General features: G+C 38.1%; 1 protein-coding gene across 5 annotated transcripts in view; it reads left to right on the top strand.

The window, feature by feature from the left end:
- The window catches only part of XRCC5 (X-ray repair cross complementing 5), a 104883-nt gene that overhangs the window by 24268 nt on the left and 63395 nt on the right, over positions 1-17220 (top strand). For all 5 annotated transcript variants that reach the window (XM_051848209.1, XM_002712463.4, XM_017343103.3 and 2 more), the window contains exons 7-13: positions 1675-1789; positions 3275-3413; positions 5921-6033; positions 9719-9781; positions 11246-11383; positions 12222-12312; positions 14257-14390. In XM_051848209.1, the coding sequence (XP_051704169.1) occupies positions 1675-1789; positions 3275-3413; positions 5921-6033; positions 9719-9781; positions 11246-11383; positions 12222-12312; positions 14257-14390 (793 nt within the window). The remainder of the gene's footprint in view (positions 1-1674; positions 1790-3274; positions 3414-5920; positions 6034-9718; positions 9782-11245; positions 11384-12221; positions 12313-14256; positions 14391-17220) is intronic.

Here is a 17220-nt window from a genome sequence, read left to right as displayed (position 1 = left end):
AACATTTCTGCCCTTGTAGCAAATTGTACTGGACCTCATTGGATTCTACTTTTACCTTTACGAAAGATCTTAGGAAGATAAATTGACTTCTACTTGGGAAGATTCAACTCTGGACAATCCACTTGTTCTTAGTCTTACATATTGGGTGCTGATCTTCAGAATTTCTCCTGGGACCCAACCGAAACACATGATTGTTTTAAACTTGACTCGTACTTGGACTTGTGATATCCTATGTGACAGATTAGACTTGGTTCAGATTCATTCAGTCCCCAACAAACCTGAAGAGGAGATGTACCATAGCTTTAGGTGAATCATAAGCTTTGGAAGCAAACCTAAGTACAAGATATGTCATTCAGGTAGAATGTCAGCTATTCTTTGTAGGTTATTTCTGAAAATTGGAGTCTATCTAGACCTCTTTGTCTGTAACTCTGTCAGTAATGGAAGATAATTCTCGATAATTCTCTCTACCTCTTGGTAGATCTGTTTTTTTTTTTTTTTTTTTTTTTTTTTTTTTTTTGTCTCTGTAGTGAGGGAATCATAATGGCTGCACTGTGTACTTTGAGTGCATTTTGCCATTAATTCCTTTGCTCCTTATTTTAGTGACTACTACAAATTCCACCTATCTTGTATAATCTATGTTGTGTTTGATTAGGGTCTAGATAAAAATAGAATTAATCCTCACTTTTTTCCAAATGGAGTAGCACTCTATTGTGTATGCCATCCCCTCACCCAAGCTGTTCCTACCAGTAAGAAATCTAGAGTTATCTTTATTACCTTAAGACTACATGTCGGAGCCGGCCTGTGGCGAAGTGGGTAAAGCCGCTGTCTGCACGGCTGGCATCCCATATGGGTGCCAGTTTGAGTCCCAGCAGCTCCACTTCTGATCCTTTCTCTGCTATGGCCTGGGAAAGCAGTGAAAGATAGCCCAGGTCCTTGGGCCCCTGCATCCATGTAGAAAGCCCCAGAGGAAGCTCCTGGCTCCTGGCTTCAGATTGGCACAAAACTCCGGCTGTTGCGGCCAATTGGAGAGTGAACCAGCAGATGGAAGACCTCTCTCTCTCTGCCTCTCCTTCTCTCTCTGTGTAACTCTAACTTTCAAATAAATAAAATAAATCTTTTTTTAAAAAAAGACTGCATGTGGACAACTAAGTTCCTTTATTCCCTAGATAGTCTTTATTTCATCATCTCTACTGTGTGTATATAAAGTCTTTATTTAAGAGAATTGAAATTAATGAATGAATTGTAGACTTGTGAGCAGTGGTGTTACAAGGTGGGGCCCACACTTCGATACCCAGGTTTTCATGGAGTTGGTGAGCCTTTTTATGCAGGCTTCCTTGTGAATGTGCTCCTTTCACATTCTCGAAGATGTTGTTGTTCTTCAGAGTTGTGAGAAAAGATCAAGAACCACTGGCAAAGCTGAAATAGAAGATTGAAAAGGGGAATATATAGATGTTCATTTTCACCTGTAGTAAAAGTAACTCAACTTCTGCTTCCTCCTAAGCTAACTCACTTGTATCCTGGCTCTCTCCCAACTCATTGTTGTCGTTTTCCTGTAGTACCCTGCTGCTCCTCTCTTTATAGTCAACAACAGCTCACTTCATATCCAGAAAACTAACTGCATCATCCAGCAAGGTTAACATTTGAAAATTGTTGCTTTTTTTGTTCTTTATTAAGTGAGAGTCTGAGACAACTGTGTGTCTTTAAGAAAATTGAGAAGCGTTCCATGCCCTGGCCCTGTCAACTGACCATTGGCTCCAATTTGTCTATAAAGATTGTGGCCTATAAATCGGTAAGTGGTCGGCAGATATTTTTTAAAGAAATGTTACCTGGAAGCTATACATGCTCATGTAAGGAGCTGACAGTTCATGTGTGGGTTATTCAGAACTGTAACTCCTACTTTTCTAGCTGCTTTCCCTGTTCGTTTAATCTCTGTTTAGATTTTTATGTCAAAGATATGCTAAGAGAGGAAGTTTTCAGAATTGTCTAGAGTTTGATGCTTTCCTCTTTCTCTCCATTGTTAATTGATTATTAATCATGCATTCAGACTATATCCCATTTTTAAAGATTATTTATTTGAAAGGCAGAGATATGAGAGAGAAGGCAAGAGAGAGATAAATCTTCCATCCACTGATTCACTCCCCAAATTGCCACAATGGCCAGGGCTGGGCCAGGCTGAAGCCAGGAGCCAGGAGCCTCCTCCAGGTCTCCCACGTGGGTACAGGGGCCCAAACACTTGAGCCATCCTCCATTGCCTCTCCAGGCACATCAGCAGGGAACTGGATCAGAGGTGGAACAGCCAGGACTCGAACCAGTGCCCATATGGGATACTGGCACAGCAGACAGAGTCTTAACCTTCTATGCCATAGTGCCATTGCCCAGACTTTTTTTCTTAAAGAAAGGAAATGCATTGTTGTCAGTGTAGTATGAAAGCAGAAATATAAATGCACCAGAATTCAGTTTTGTTTTGGAGCCTTAGTCACACTTAATTCAGTCACTATTGACTGAATTAACAGCATCTATGTAATATTGAAAAATGGTGAGTTATTACTGTGAAATTGCCTTTTGTGTAATATATGTACATTAATACATAATAACACATTTTCAAAAGTGAGTTGCCTTTCATGATGATTTGATGGAATTCCAGTTTGAGTAGTCATCTCTGATCCATGTTTTCACATTAACATTCTTGCTTTCTTTGAAATGTACAAAATAAATATGTAAGAAATTTTAATATGCAAAATAAATATACAAAAACATACATTTATATTCTCAAGTGGTCTTTAAGTGTTGAAAGATAATTCCAAAACATGATACAACCAATGAGAAACTTGGAGGTAGTTCTTTATTTGTTTAGGTTCCATCAAGGCCTATGACAGTGTCCCTAGGCTCTTGTCTTTCTTATTGTTTCCTTTTCATAGTTCTTTGCTGATCTGATAACTGATATATTGGTCACTCTTTTTTGTTGGAAAACTGATAAAATGCATGGTCCCCTTTTATTGGACAGTCTAAAGGTTTTGTATACTATATGTTTATCTATATACAAATCAGTATTTATATTTTGCTTATTGTGGGTGAATAATGAACATAAAATTATCCAGTGTATGCTGTTATAAAATGAACTGAGATTTTGATGATAGCAAACTAAACACTATAGCTAGCATATTGTTCTGGATTTTTGTTTGTGAACCAGAGAGTGTGTTAGTAGGTTTTAATCTTCCAACAATCTGAATCCTAGCTTTCCTTGTATTTCCTTTATTTATGTTTTGGAAATAAGATTGTACAGGAGAAAGTCAAAAAGACTTGGACAGTTGTGGATGCAAGAACCCTAAAAAAAGAAGATATACAAAAAGAAACAGTTTATTGCCTGAATGACGATGATGAGACTGAAGTTCCAAAAGAGGACACTCTTCAAGGTAGGGCAGTAAGAGCTTCCCCTGTGGTTTCTCCAAAGTGATGGGGCAGGCTTAGAGTTGTATTCTTACTTACTTTGAGGTAGTTCTCTGGGTTATGGAAATGTAAGTGTTTGGGGGAGATAATAAGACTTTGGTTCTCTAACTCACCTGTTGGTCCCTAGGCAAGATGGTTCCCAGGAGTACACTTGGGTGTTCCACCTCTGTGAGTTTTATATGTCTTCAGTGACAGGACTCAGTGTTTAGCTTTATTTTAAAGTTTGGAGCTCACTGGCTAGGAGAATGCTTATGTAAATGTGACTGAAGCAGTATTTTTTATTTCACTTTTGACTTTCATGTTATTCTTCTAAGTGTCAGTGTCAGGTTTGATGTCCTATCAGATATGCTCCCCTAAGTTGATAAGGGATAAGGAACATTATTTGGTGTATTGTGGGGGAGGGCAGTTTGGAGTTGGTAATAGTTATTATTCCTTTCTTTCTCCTGATGGATTATGTGTCAAATGTGATTAATACCCTGCACACTCTACTAATTGTTTAATTCAGTTCAGTCACATGGAACATGAATTTTGAAGTCAGACCTGAGTTAGAGTTATGAGTCCATCATCAGCTAGTCATTTGTTCCTGGTATAGTAAGTAGCCCCTAGTATGAAGAGTAACATAATTAAAACTATGAAAGGCCAGGAAAGTGGAGGGCCTTCTCAGAAATATTAAGTAGCCCAATTGGATTGATATACTGGGGATATACAGTTTAGTACTCAAGGGTAGTATTTAATAGAAAGCCTACATTTTCTCTCTTAATTGTCAACACTGAATGAAGCAAACAGTCTGGTTATTTTGATGGTAAAAGTAAGAGAACTGAGACTAAAATACATTGAAGTCTTGTCACTGACAATTAACAGAATTTGAATCTAGGATTGTGCTACTTCACAGTCTGTATTCCTACATACTGTTCTGAATTAGGACTAACTGACTAATGAAGGGTTTTAAATAATGGGCTAAGAGTTTATTAAACATGGAACCATTCATAGTTCCGAGTTGCATCATTTGGGCTGTGTTTTAGGAAGTTTTTATGACAGCTGAGGTAGGATGGATTAGGAGAAGGGACTAGCATGAGGGGCTAATTCTTCTGGTCATTAGTAAAGAAAGTAGCTCAAGTAATCTTAGTCAAAAAGGAAATTTATTAATGGAGCAATGGAAAGGGAAGACCTAAAAGTATTTGGATTCGTGGTGTCACAGTATGACCTTAATCCCATACTTTATCTTTCCTTTGCCTGCACTTCACTCTCCACTCCCTAGTTTGTAGAATTCTTAGTATCCATATAAGGGCAACAGAATATGGTTATATGTTATAGTCTGTTCTTTACTTTTTGTCATGTGCAAAAGTTAGAGTTATTTTCCATTTACATAGATAAATCAGAAAATACAACACAGTTTTAACTAGAAATTTCATTACTGTATAGTAAGTAAGAAGATGACTGATGGCAGAGAAAAGTTAGAAAAAACATCTGGTTTAGATAACCACTCTTAATCATGTGTCATATGTTTCCATATCAGTTTTTTATTGGAAATTTTGTTTTCATTGCCAGCTCTTTAAAAAGACATATATGAAAATAGAAATGTGTCTCTTTTGAATTAAATACAAGTGCACAGCGTCAGCAAACCAACAGGAGCAAACAAACACTGGCTCACAGGCTCTGTTCCCAGTCACACAGGTTTTTTGTTTGTTTGTTTTGGAATAAAGATGCATGTGCTTTTCCACTGCATTTGCCCAAAGCCTGAATGCTTGGATTTGGTTGCTGCTTCTCCCAGCAAATAAAAGATACAGTGCTTTGACAGGGCATGTTCTTCCACAGTGCAGAAGCCATGAAACTGGGTTAAACCTTTTTTTTTCCTCAATAGCCAAGAGCCTTTATGTATACAAATATCCCCAGTAATTAAAAAAAAATACATACAATCAGATGCCAGAAGTCAAGTTTAAATGCAGAAAAATATGCAGCTTATCAGTTGAATGTTTTTTGAACAAAAATTTTGTTTTTTTCTGGTAGGCATTGATACATCTCTAGCGTGTGTTTTTGAGAACATTTTGTCCTGAAAATTTCCTACCAGTGTTTTTCTCTGAGGATTTCAAGCTTCTGAATAAATGTGTTATATTTACAAATCATGCTTGTACTTTAGTCAACCATGGTTTATCTTCAGAGGATCACTGGAACATTGCATTTGATATATTCTTTCTTCTAGGCTGAATAATCATTAAGGTAACAAGATTGTAGAAGCTGCTGCTTAAAAAATGTAATTAGATTTTAATCATCTCTGTATTGTACACATGGCTTGTGTGTCTGCTGCTTCTCTTCCCTCACTGATCACAAGGGGCAGTAATTTGATTCCAGGGAATAGAAGATGGAGGCTTGCTCCAGAGTGTGCATGTATTGTTAATGTCCACAAAGAACTTATTTCTGTTCCTGGAGAATGAGGCCCCATATGCTTAACAGATGCTCTTCTCTTGTTCTCCAGGGTTCCGCTATGGAAGTGATATAGTTCCTTTCTCTAAAGTAGATGAGGAACAAATGAAATATAAATCGGAAGGGAAGTGCTTCTCTGTTCTGGGATTTTGTAGATCTTCTCAGGTATGGCAGTTATTCTACAACTGTGAACCAAATAAATAAGCTTTTTCTTGCCTATTACTTGAGATGATCTGGTTTGATTGGTCATTTTAATTATAATATATTTCAGGTTTTTTTTTTTTTTTCTGAAATATGGTCTGGGGGTTTATTGTGCCATTTTTGATTCTTGAAGAGGAAAACCAAAATGTAAAGACGACTTGGCATGAAACTGAAGTATATATTAAATTAAGTCATTAGTTTTGCTGGCCATCATAACTCATAATAGCTCTAAGGATTCAGTATCCAGTTCTTTGCTGTTGTATTGCAGTCTCTAAACTGTTATGTATAATGAAGTGTTTTACAAGATTGAAAGTCTGGCTGTTTTGAGTGATCATTAACTCTTATAACATTGATTTATGCTGGTCAGCTTCTCCTCCCTGTAAAATGTGCAGTTCTAGGGTGTGAAACTTGTCTATAAGTTATATCTAAAATAGACACAATGCAAATGTGATAATTTACTGTAGAATACTATATACTTTCCTCAAAAGGGCTATTAAAAGATCCCCAAAATCTTAAATGTTCTTGAGGTAGATGGCTAAAGAGATAAATCATAAGTGTAAAGTGTATCTTTTGATGTACATTTTACCCAAACTCTAAAGGGAAGTGTCGCTCCCCCTCTTCGTGGAGGAACGACACAGGATCCTGCGCTGTTCTTTTGTCTACTCGGCCCTTCCCGGGTTTGCTGCTGGTTCTTCCCGGGTTGGCTACCGTCCCTTCCACCTCCGTGGAAGGGCGGTGCCCCCTGCCACTTTCCCCACTTCCGCGGGGGAGCGGCACACTGCCGGTCGGTTCTCTCGGGGGCTGCTCAGATGTTATCCGGATGTTCCCCTTAGATGTTCCTGGTGCATGTTGTCTCTCTCCTCCTTTATAGTCCTCTTCCACCAATCCCAACTGTGCTACCCACACGCCGAGTACGCTGCTCTCCTCCAATCAGGAGCAGGATCAGCTCCTGGAGGTCATCACTCAAGTTGGCGAGAGGCAGCTGGGTAGAAGCTGTTTGCTCCTCTCCCAGCGCCATATTGTGGGAGAGCAGATGCATAGAATAAGTCTTAATTCCAGTAACTTAGTCTAGTCCGAGTTGCTCCCCACAGGAAGAATAGGAGATTAATGATTCTAGAAGAACTCAAGTGAGAATTAAGATGAATAGATGTTACCCAGTTCCTAGATTTGGACTTCTTGTTTTTCTAGCCTGTCGTCCCCGTCTATGTCAGTGTCTTACTTGTTCAGTGAGATTGGGGAGAATTTTTTATGATATGCTCAAACTGTTATACATTTTCAACACTCATAAGCTCAAAGCTGGGAGTGTTTACTTAAAATCTATAAAATTTTAATGGTGAAAATAAATACTTTTGGGAAGCTGAGAGTCCCTAACAATTTTCTAACAAGTAAACACTAAATTCATTCACTTTGGGAGGTATTTATATATTTAAAACTGATGATTATTAATGGCTGTGTTTATGAGTCTTTTCAGTGAAACAGAAATCTCATTCCAACCAGTTTGTAGAAAGTAGTCTCTTGAGAAAAGGGTCTGCCTGATTACAAATATACAGAGAAGATCTTTCTAAAACAACTTCAAGTATAGTTCAGTACTCAAAAACTTGAAATTACTTGTGCTAGAGTGTGAGTGAGGGTCTATTTACATGAAAAAACAAAAAAATGGTCTTAACAAAAGCACACGAAATGTTAAGAGCGAGGTGTTGTCCACAGTGACTAGAAAAGTAAGTATAAATGTATCTTGAATAGACTAATGATTATCTTCAAATTTATGTTATCACACATGAGTGTCATTCCAAGTTCTCTTAACCTGGACTATTAACAAACTGGTGTTTATCATTCCAAATTCCCTTAACCTGGAATATTAACAAGCTAGTGTTTCTAGTTTGACTTGATGTGTAATTTTTAGCTTTATGTTTTTTGTTTGGGGCTTTTTTTGTTGTTGTTGTTAAATTATGAGTTATTCTTTAAAATTTCTAGAGGTCTGTCAGTTTATCTTTCTTGAAGTTGCCAAGTATTTCATTGTCTGGTATCTGATTATAAGATGAAAGAGAATTTAGCCATTACATCCCCAAACATCTGACTATTCTTTGAAAGGTCATTTAGGAGCTTTGGGAAAATATATCATTAACTCTTCTTTAACTAATAAGTAATAATTACAGCTTCTTATATAGCAAAAAAAAATCAAAATATGGGATTATTCTCACATTTCTTAGAATATTAGAATAGTTTTCTTTCTTTTTTTTTTTTATATATTTATTTGAGTGGCAGTTATACAGAGGGAGGGAGAGCCAGTGAGAAAAAGATATCTTCCATATGCTGATTTAATCCCCAAATGGCTGCAATAGCTAGGACTGGGCCAGGCTAAAGCCAGGGGCCAAGAACCCTATCTGGGTCTCCCACATGGGTCTTTCCCAGGCACATTAGAAGGAAGCTTAATGGGAAGTAGAGCATCCAAGATGTGAACCAGTGGCCATATGGGGTGGCTTAACTGATTGCACTACAACACTGTACCCAAGTAATGGCTTTCAAATGGAGAATGAAAGTGGAGATGAGGGGTATTTGAATTTTATAGTCCTTACATCCACACCTTTGAGATTGAAACCTCTTCAGCTGCTGTTACCATGAAAAGTGCCCTGAATTTCTTTGCTTTATTGGTAAGAGGGCGAAGAGAATGTATGAAAAATACTACCTAATACAACACATGGCATGTTCTTATAAATAATCTCCAGGCACCAACTTACATAAATTATAGAGAATTTGGTCTTGACAGATAGATGTGGATGGTTATGATTTTAGGAACACTTCAATGTTCATTTTTAAATCAGTTTTTAGTAGCGCTGCTTTGGCCTCTCTGATCCTCTGCTAGCTAAATTAGTAGAACTTAAGAAGGGAGAGAAAGGCATGCAGTGCTTATTTTTGGTTTAACTAGATTCCCTTCTTGCAATCCTGCCCCTCTTTCATTAGTTTTTCACATTCTTCTCTTTGTACTTCATCACTGCCTCCTCACTGCTCTTAGGATAAGCTCTAAACCATTTAACTTAGTTCCTAAAAGACTACATAACCTGATCTTTGTTCATCTCCAGCCTAATTTTTCACCTTTCCTCTCATGCTATGATATTGAGACTACGCCAAAAGCAGTTCCCTGGATATACTATGCTTTTATGTCATGCTGGACTCTTTTTGCATTATGCTCTCTGTCTGAGACCTTGTGCCCAGACTCCTCTGTTGGTTAGCTCCTGCTCATCCATTAAGCCTTGACTTAGGTGTCCCCGTTGGCAGAAACCTTCCCTAATCCCCCATGACCGGGCTCAGTGCCCTCATGTACTCTTGTAGCACTGTGTAATCCTGGAATTTAATACTGCACTGCAGGTAATTTCATGTTTATCTGTCTAAGTCCCTCAAGGACAAGATTACATCCTGTTCACTCTTGTGTTTATAGTACCCAGAACAATTTTGTACACATACTGGGTACTCAGATATTTGTTGTGTTGAATTAAGTTGAACCTCAAGTAAGAAGTTGTTACTAGTGCCTGTGAAAGTTTTTCAGTGAAGAACATTTTGAATCGAATGTTTTAGGGATGTGTGACATTATCTTTATGTATGTTTTTTATTTTGGATCAAAACCAGTTCTTTTCCTCTGTTATTCTTGTAGGTGCAGAGAAAATTCTTCATGGGATACCAAGTTCTAAAGGTCTTTGCGGCAAAAGATGATGAGGTTAGTTGGCAGTGGCTCCTAGGGGTAGTGCTACAGAACTGAATTGTCATCTTATGAAAGTGAGTTCTTTGCGGGCTTTTATTGTTTAAAATGACATGAATTCTTGCAACAGCAGTGGGAAAATTCATTGACCTCTAACTCTGAAAATGGAGAAATGGTAAATGATTTTGTCTTAGCATGAGCATGAGACCTGAAGACATAGTCCTGCAATTGGAGACCAACCAGGTAAACATCAAAAACAAAAACAACTGCATTTAGGCATGGGAATATCATGATCAATTGTTAAGGAGGGTTGGGGGTCACGCTAGCATTTTGATTTTTCATAAACCGTGACTATTTGTGGTGTAAACATCCGCAGATTCATTTTGTGGCTCCCCCAACTACTTCCATCACTGAGGAAATTTGTCTTTCTCCCCTTCTCTCTTTGTACTCTTTTCCCTTCTCCCTAGGATATGCATGTTTTCAGGCTTATTTTTGCCTGGCTAACAACTCATGACTATCACATCCTACATTCACACCTACCATCTCTGTAAATATTTTCTATTTTTCAGAACTTGTTTGTGAAGGCCAAGAAGTAGCCAGTGTAGAGAAAGGGGAACAGTCAGATGCTACTGCAAGGTCAAACAGCCTAAAAACAACCAAGGGTTTGACAATTAGGAGGTCATGGGTGACTTTAGAGGATAACATCAGTAGGGAAGTAGAGACAGTAGTTGGACTAAATTGAAGAATATTTGTATTCTAAGCAGTGGAAATACCCAACTATTATTTCATGACATTTGGAACTCAGGGAAAGAAATATATGCACAGAAATTTGCAAAGAGAAAGGAACAGAGATAGATTTTGTTTAGGAGACCTGAGACATGAATTTATTTATGGGGTGAGGATGTGAATTCAGAGAAGGAAAGTTGAAGGTTGAAGTGAAAGACTGAGGATTTAGTTAATGAAATAAAGTCCCAAAGAATTATAGTAAATTTAACCAAAAGCAAATGTGTGCAGTTTAGCCTTGAAATGGGTAAAGGAGCACTTTTTAAAAATCTAAAATAGGGGCCCAATGTTGTGGCACAGTGGGTTAGGTAATGATCTGAAACACTGGAACCCCATATGGATGCTGCTTGAAGTCCTGGATGCTCCATTTCCAATATAGCTTCCTGCTAACGTGCCTGGGAAAGCAGCAGAAGATGAAACAAGTATTTGGGCCCTAGCCACCTACATGGGACACCCACTTGGAGTTCCAGACTCCTGGCTTTCACCTGCCCCAGCCCTTGCTTTTGTGGTCATTTGGGGAGTAAGCCAGAGGATGGAAGATCCCTCTCTGTCTCTCCTTGTCTATCTCTGTAACTCTTCCTTTCAAATAAATCTTTAAAAATCTGAAACAGAAAGTAGGTGATACTCTTGTAAGTAAGTGCTATTAGGAATATTCTCAGATAATGGATACGTGTTAATAGCATACACCTTTTTAAATAGGCGGCAGCAGTTGCACTCTCATCCCTGGTTCATGCTCTGGATGAATTGGACATGGTGGCCATAGTTCGATATGCTTATGACAGAAGATCTAATCCTCAGGTTGGCGTGGCTTTCCCTTATATCAAGGATGCCTATGAGGTAAAACCCACAGGTCTTTTTTATTTGTATCTCTTTTTCCCTTCAGTTCCTTGATTCTAAGCAATGCTTCTCAACTATTTCTGTGGGGAGTGCAATTACTTGGAGATCTTTACAAAATGCAGATTCCAATTCATTAGGTCTGGGGTAGAGCTCACTCAGATTCTGCAGTTATTGCAAATTCCAGAGTAATGTCAATCCTGTTGATCTGTGAACCATCCTTTCAGCTGTGACAAAAGGACATAAATTATAAAATACATAAAAAGCTTTTTCTTAAATATGTAAAGGTTAACCTTGACCTTCTCTCAGTTCTCATCCTTCTTGACTACTGTGAGCCAACTGGGGAGAGAAATTCCCTCTACTTTTATATATGATGACTGTGAATAAAGGTTGAGGCTATGATTTTGTTGTGGTCTTTGTGTAATTTAGTTTACTTAGGGCTCTCCTATTTAAAATATAGGTCTTAATTCCTTACTATTTCCAAATCTCAGAGAACTTCACTGTGGCAAAATTCAAAAGAGAAGGCAAATATCTTGACTTCCAGGTTGGCCTTCCTTCCAGTCACTTACTCTTCTCATGCTGCACTGATCATGCATTTTACAGTTATCTTTTGGGGGTCTTTCTTTTAAGCATTTCTTTCATTTTTAATATTTTTATGCTATCTGTATTTGTTGAACAGTTAAAAGAAGAAGCCAAAATACTTAACTTTCCTTGTACTAAATTTGAGCTGTCTGATTTTTGAAATATTTGTGTTGGTCTGCTTTCACAGCACTTGCTACCAATTTTATATTTTTCCATTGATTTGGTTGTTTCTGCTTTTACTCACTTTCTTTGTCATTAGTGTTTAGTGTATGTGCAACTGCCTTTCATGGAAGATTTGCGGCAATATATGTTTTCATCTTTGAAAAATAATAAGAAGTTCACCCCCACAGGTAAGTTTATTTCCATTGAGCTCTCCAGTTGACTCTACATACAAACTGTTCTTGGGAGATCACCTATATGCAGTTATGGTTGGAGCCATGGTTTCACAGGTTAGAATTAGTTGAATTCCAGAGTTACATATGATATAATGATGCACGTGGTTCTTCAGTTGCTTTCCAGTAGTGGGGATAGGTTTGTGCAAAACTCCAAGTACTGTTTAGTTCCTCCTTCTGACTTTGAGCATGTATCTTGGAGCAGTTTTTTGGTAATGTATGTCCATTCTCTACTTAGGAGAAGGAGATTTGCCCCTGCTGAAATGAAATAAGATTTGCAGTGTCAAACCTGTGACTTTAGTGTCATGTCCAGCATAAAACTTGATGTAACTCTGAGCTAAAATTGACAATGCTGGGGATTAACTTTTCTCTTTCTTTGTATTTTCTAACAGTAACAGAGCATACTTTTTTTGTCACTGATTTTTGGCTTTTAGGAGTTACTTCAAGCATGATGAGAAAGGCCTTTAGTAATCTCACAGCCACAGATCCTACCTTCCAGAGTGCTCATCATTTAAGACTGTTGTAAGAAAATATTAGGGAGCAGAATGTAGAGAACATACCAAAAAAAAAAAAAAAGATGAATAATGAGTAAATATTTTAGTTTACACATTTAAATATATTATCTGTGTCAGTGTAGGATTAGGAGGTGAGTTCGTGAACTGCATTCTCCCATGTGTTATTTTGATTAGCCCCTCGGGAGGAGAAGTGGGCTATCAAATGGCCCAAGATTCAAATGAGTCCTGAGGATCGGTGTCCTTGCCTTCCGTTGGAGATGAGTCTCTCTGTATCTTGCTGGAGCCAGCCTTGAATGGAACATATGGAAGGTGCCACTGTATGACAGTATTCTGTCCCTACATCTTGATCATTCTGTTCTTTAAGTATATAGAATGTTTGAAAAAGAAAACTTTATTGGGAAATTATCTTACAGATACAAATCACTTGGGACCTAAAACATTAAATACTTTTTGATCTGTTGACATTTTCTGTGAGTTCTTGTGCATATTTCTATATATGTTTTCTTCATTGGAAAAAACTGGATCCTTAAGGATGTTTGGTATATTTCCCAGGCAGACGTTTATGTTGGGGTAGGCAATGCCAAATTGGAAGTCTCTGAACACTCACATGGATAAGCACTACCACATTGCTTTGAACTGTGTCATTTTTGGTGACTTGATATATTTTTATTGAGGAACACTTTTCTCTTAGATATTAGGAGAAGCATAAGCAAAAGAATGATGTGTTTCTGCTCCTAAGTTTGGAGGAGTAGGGTAGGACATGTATGTAGGTGTGTGTTTGTGTGTGCACTGTGATTAGTGTCACTGGACTTTCTGAGAGGAAATAGTTGATTCTGACTAGCAAGATTGTGAAGGAACCAGCTCATCCTGGTCCCATGGTATCTCCCTGTCAAGTGCTGCTACACTCTGTTAAAAACTATGTTAAATCCTTAGAAAGCTTATGCTTTCTTGCTTGAGGGATTTTCTTTTTTCTTTTTAATGGTTTTCTTTTTTAGTAATTATGATTAGTAATACTTTTAATATGAACTCATTGAATACTGAATATTTTGTCTGAATCTCTGTAGAAAAGTTTTTTGTATGACTGTAGTGCATTATTTTGGGGTAAACCATTTTGCTTTTGAGATGATACTCTAACATCAAAGATTCACCAAATGGTAGAACTGGAAAGGACCTAAGACATCAATTACACTAAATAGTTCTCTTCACAATTAAAAAGACTGAGATTCAGGTTAAGTATTTTATAACTAGAGGAATTTTTTGGCAGAACTAAGGCTACAAAACCTGCCAATATTGCTGTGAGTATCTGTAAGTGGAAAGCTTTTGTTTTAGTGGAGAATAATGGAGACAATCATTTTTTTTTCTTTCTGCTTCTCTGTTTATCTTTAAGAGGCACAGTTGAATGCCGTTGATGCTTTGATTGACTCCATGAGCTTAGTAAAGAAAGATGAAGAGGAAGGTACCGTTGAAGACTTATTTCAGACCACCAAAATCCCAAATCCTGAATTTCAGAGATTATTTCAGGTGAGAGAAGAAAGATGAATTAATCACATTTCTTTTTAAAAGAAGGAGAACTAAGTGAGAAGTTATAGTAACTGGCCAATCCCAAAGAAACATCTTTATTTCCTGAGAACCTCATTAGTTCTGTTTATTTAATGGAAGAATAACTTTTCCCTCTTCTTACTTCAAAAGATAAAAACATTCTCAGCTTTTAGAAAGAAAAGATGCTTTCTTTTTTTTTTTTTTTCTGGAAGAAGGTTAATTTTAAAAAACTATAGAAAGATTTAATAGAAAACAGGTCTTCTATGCAATTTTGGACTTTTCACTTACAATTTATGTGAATGAGATTTTTATTTTCTTTTTAAAGATTTATTTGTTTATTTGAGAGAGAGAGAGAGAGATCTGTCTGCTGGTTCACTCCCCAAATGGCTGCAATGGCCAGGCTGGGCTAAACTAAAGCCAAGAGCCTAGAACTCTATCTGGGTCTCCCATGTGGATGGCAGAGGCTCAAGTACTTAGACCATCATCTGGTGCTTTCCCAGGCACATTAGCAGGGAGCTGGATCAGAAGGGGAGTAACTGAAACTCAAGACTCAAAACTGGTGTGCATATGGGATATTGGCTTTGCAGGCTGTGGCTTAAACCTCTACACCACAATGCCATTCCCTTTTCTTTGTTTTTTTGTATCAAAATAGTATGAAAGCTTTTTTTTTTTTTTACTTTTTTTAAATTTATTTTTGACAGAGTGGACAGTGAGAGAGACAGAGAAAAGGGTCTTCCTTTGCCGTTGGTTCACCCTCCAATGGCCACCGCGGCTGGCACACTGCGGCCGGCGCACCACGCTGATCCGATGGCAGGAGCCAGGTACTTATCCTGGTCTCCCATGGGGTGCAGGGCCCAAGCACTTGGGCCATCCTCCACTGCACTCCCAGGCCACAGCAGAGAGCTAGCCTGGAAGAGGGGCATTCGGGACAGAATCCGGCGCCCCGACCGGGACTAGAACCCGGTGTGCCGGCGCCGCAAGGTGGAGGATTAGCCTAGTGAGCCGCGGCGCCGGCCTAAAAGCTTTTATGAACTATATATTGATATCACCACTAGTAGGAAGAAGTGTTCCAGTGGCATATTTGTCAAAATTGTCATAATTAAAGGTAGCACAGAGGTCACTTAAAGAGATTACGCTATGAAGTTATTAAATAATAACCAAAATATGGAAAAATATGTTTTGCTGAATTTTAGTAGGCCAAAGGACTTGAGAGTGGATTAAGGTAAGTTGGGGAAGTTAACAAGAAAGTAGAAAGCTGATTTATGCCAGGATGGGGAGGAATGGACAAAGGAAGAAGGGATGGAATATTCTAGTCCTGGATTAAGTTGATGACAGCACACATAGCCTTGTTCAACCTCCACAAAACTGAAAAAAGCAGCAGCAGCTTTTTCAGGTTAATTTTTCCCCCAGAGGAAGCCCACTCCTGGGTGGCCTGGGAGCACAAGGGCTTGTGATGGAGAAACTGTGGGTTGTGCACTTTGACTCATTTCACCAAACCTCTTTATTTATTTATTATTATTTTTTTTAAATATTTACTTATTTGAAAGGTAGAGTTACAGAGAGAGGAGGTGAGAGAGATAGAGAGATCTTCTACCTGCTTGTTCACTCCCCAAATGACCTTGAATGGCCTCAATGGCCGGGGTTGTGCCAGGCCAAAGCGAGGAGCCCAGAGCTTCTTCCTGGTGGCTTAAGCTATGCCACAGTGCTGGCCTCCACCAAACCTCTTTAACTAACACAACCATTTCTTGGAGCCAGTTGTGATTCAAGGAATCCCCTACTCCAAGGAAATTGCTTGTTCTCAATGCTTACAATTCCTTTTAGTGGAAAAAAAAAAATCTCTCGTTCTAAAATTAGAAATATGAAGGTTAGCATGCAAAGACCATCTTCAGGGAATACTTCAGAATTCTAAATGTAATCAAGTATAAATTACTGATCAGAAATCCTTTGGTGTTTTTGACAAGTGAGTTTGAAGAAGTGAAGACCAGTTCTGTTAGTAGGAAGGGAGGGCAGAGCTGGTGGAGAGCTTGCCAAAACAAGGGAAACTTCTACTGTTTGGCTGATTCATCTCGAGTGGGTTCTATTTATCTTCAGTAAGTGCCTGTTGGAAAAAGGAACATATACAAGCCATAAATGGGGTCATTTTTAACTTTCCAAGCTGCACCTTTGATTTGTACAAAATAACATTTGTGTGTGTGTGTATGGTGGGGAGTTTTAAATGTGGCTTATCTGTATAAAGAATATAGACATTATAAAGACCATAGACATGTATCTTCACCAGAGCACATGTACATTGAGCTCTCCCTTTTATAGACAAATATTTCTTGAGTTCTAACAATGAATACTGTAGAATACATATACTCCCCACTTTCTAGGACCCTCTAGAAAAGTGAGAGGAGTTAAGAGATATAAAACCAATTGTGACAGCAGCAAAGAAAAAAACGCCATGGGAATAAACAGAAAAAGATTCTTGCAAACAGGTGACTTAAAGATGGCTTCATGGAGGAATAGACATTTGGACAAAATTCTCAAAGGAGATGGAATGTGTGATGTGAAGAGAACATGCCATGCAAAATCATGGTGTATAATATATTTAGGGATCCACAAGTAGTTCCATTTGGCTGGAGAAGAGGCTTTCTATGGAAGAGTAATAGCAAAGATGCACTTTGTGTGCCACACTCTGTGGATTTTTTTTTTTTTGCTTTCAAACTTTTATTTAATGAATATAAATTTCCAAAGTACAGCTTATGTATTACAATGGCTTTCCCCCCATAACAGATCTTATAGCAATGAGTGATCATTAAAGAGTTTTACC

The sequence above is a fragment of the Oryctolagus cuniculus genome, chromosome 3 (assembly GCF_964237555.1).
Source record: "Oryctolagus cuniculus chromosome 3, mOryCun1.1, whole genome shotgun sequence".
Taxonomy (NCBI): Eukaryota; Metazoa; Chordata; class Mammalia; order Lagomorpha; family Leporidae; genus Oryctolagus; species Oryctolagus cuniculus.
Note: the sequence above shows the minus strand (reverse complement) of the source record. Positions and strands in the feature narration are given on the sequence as shown.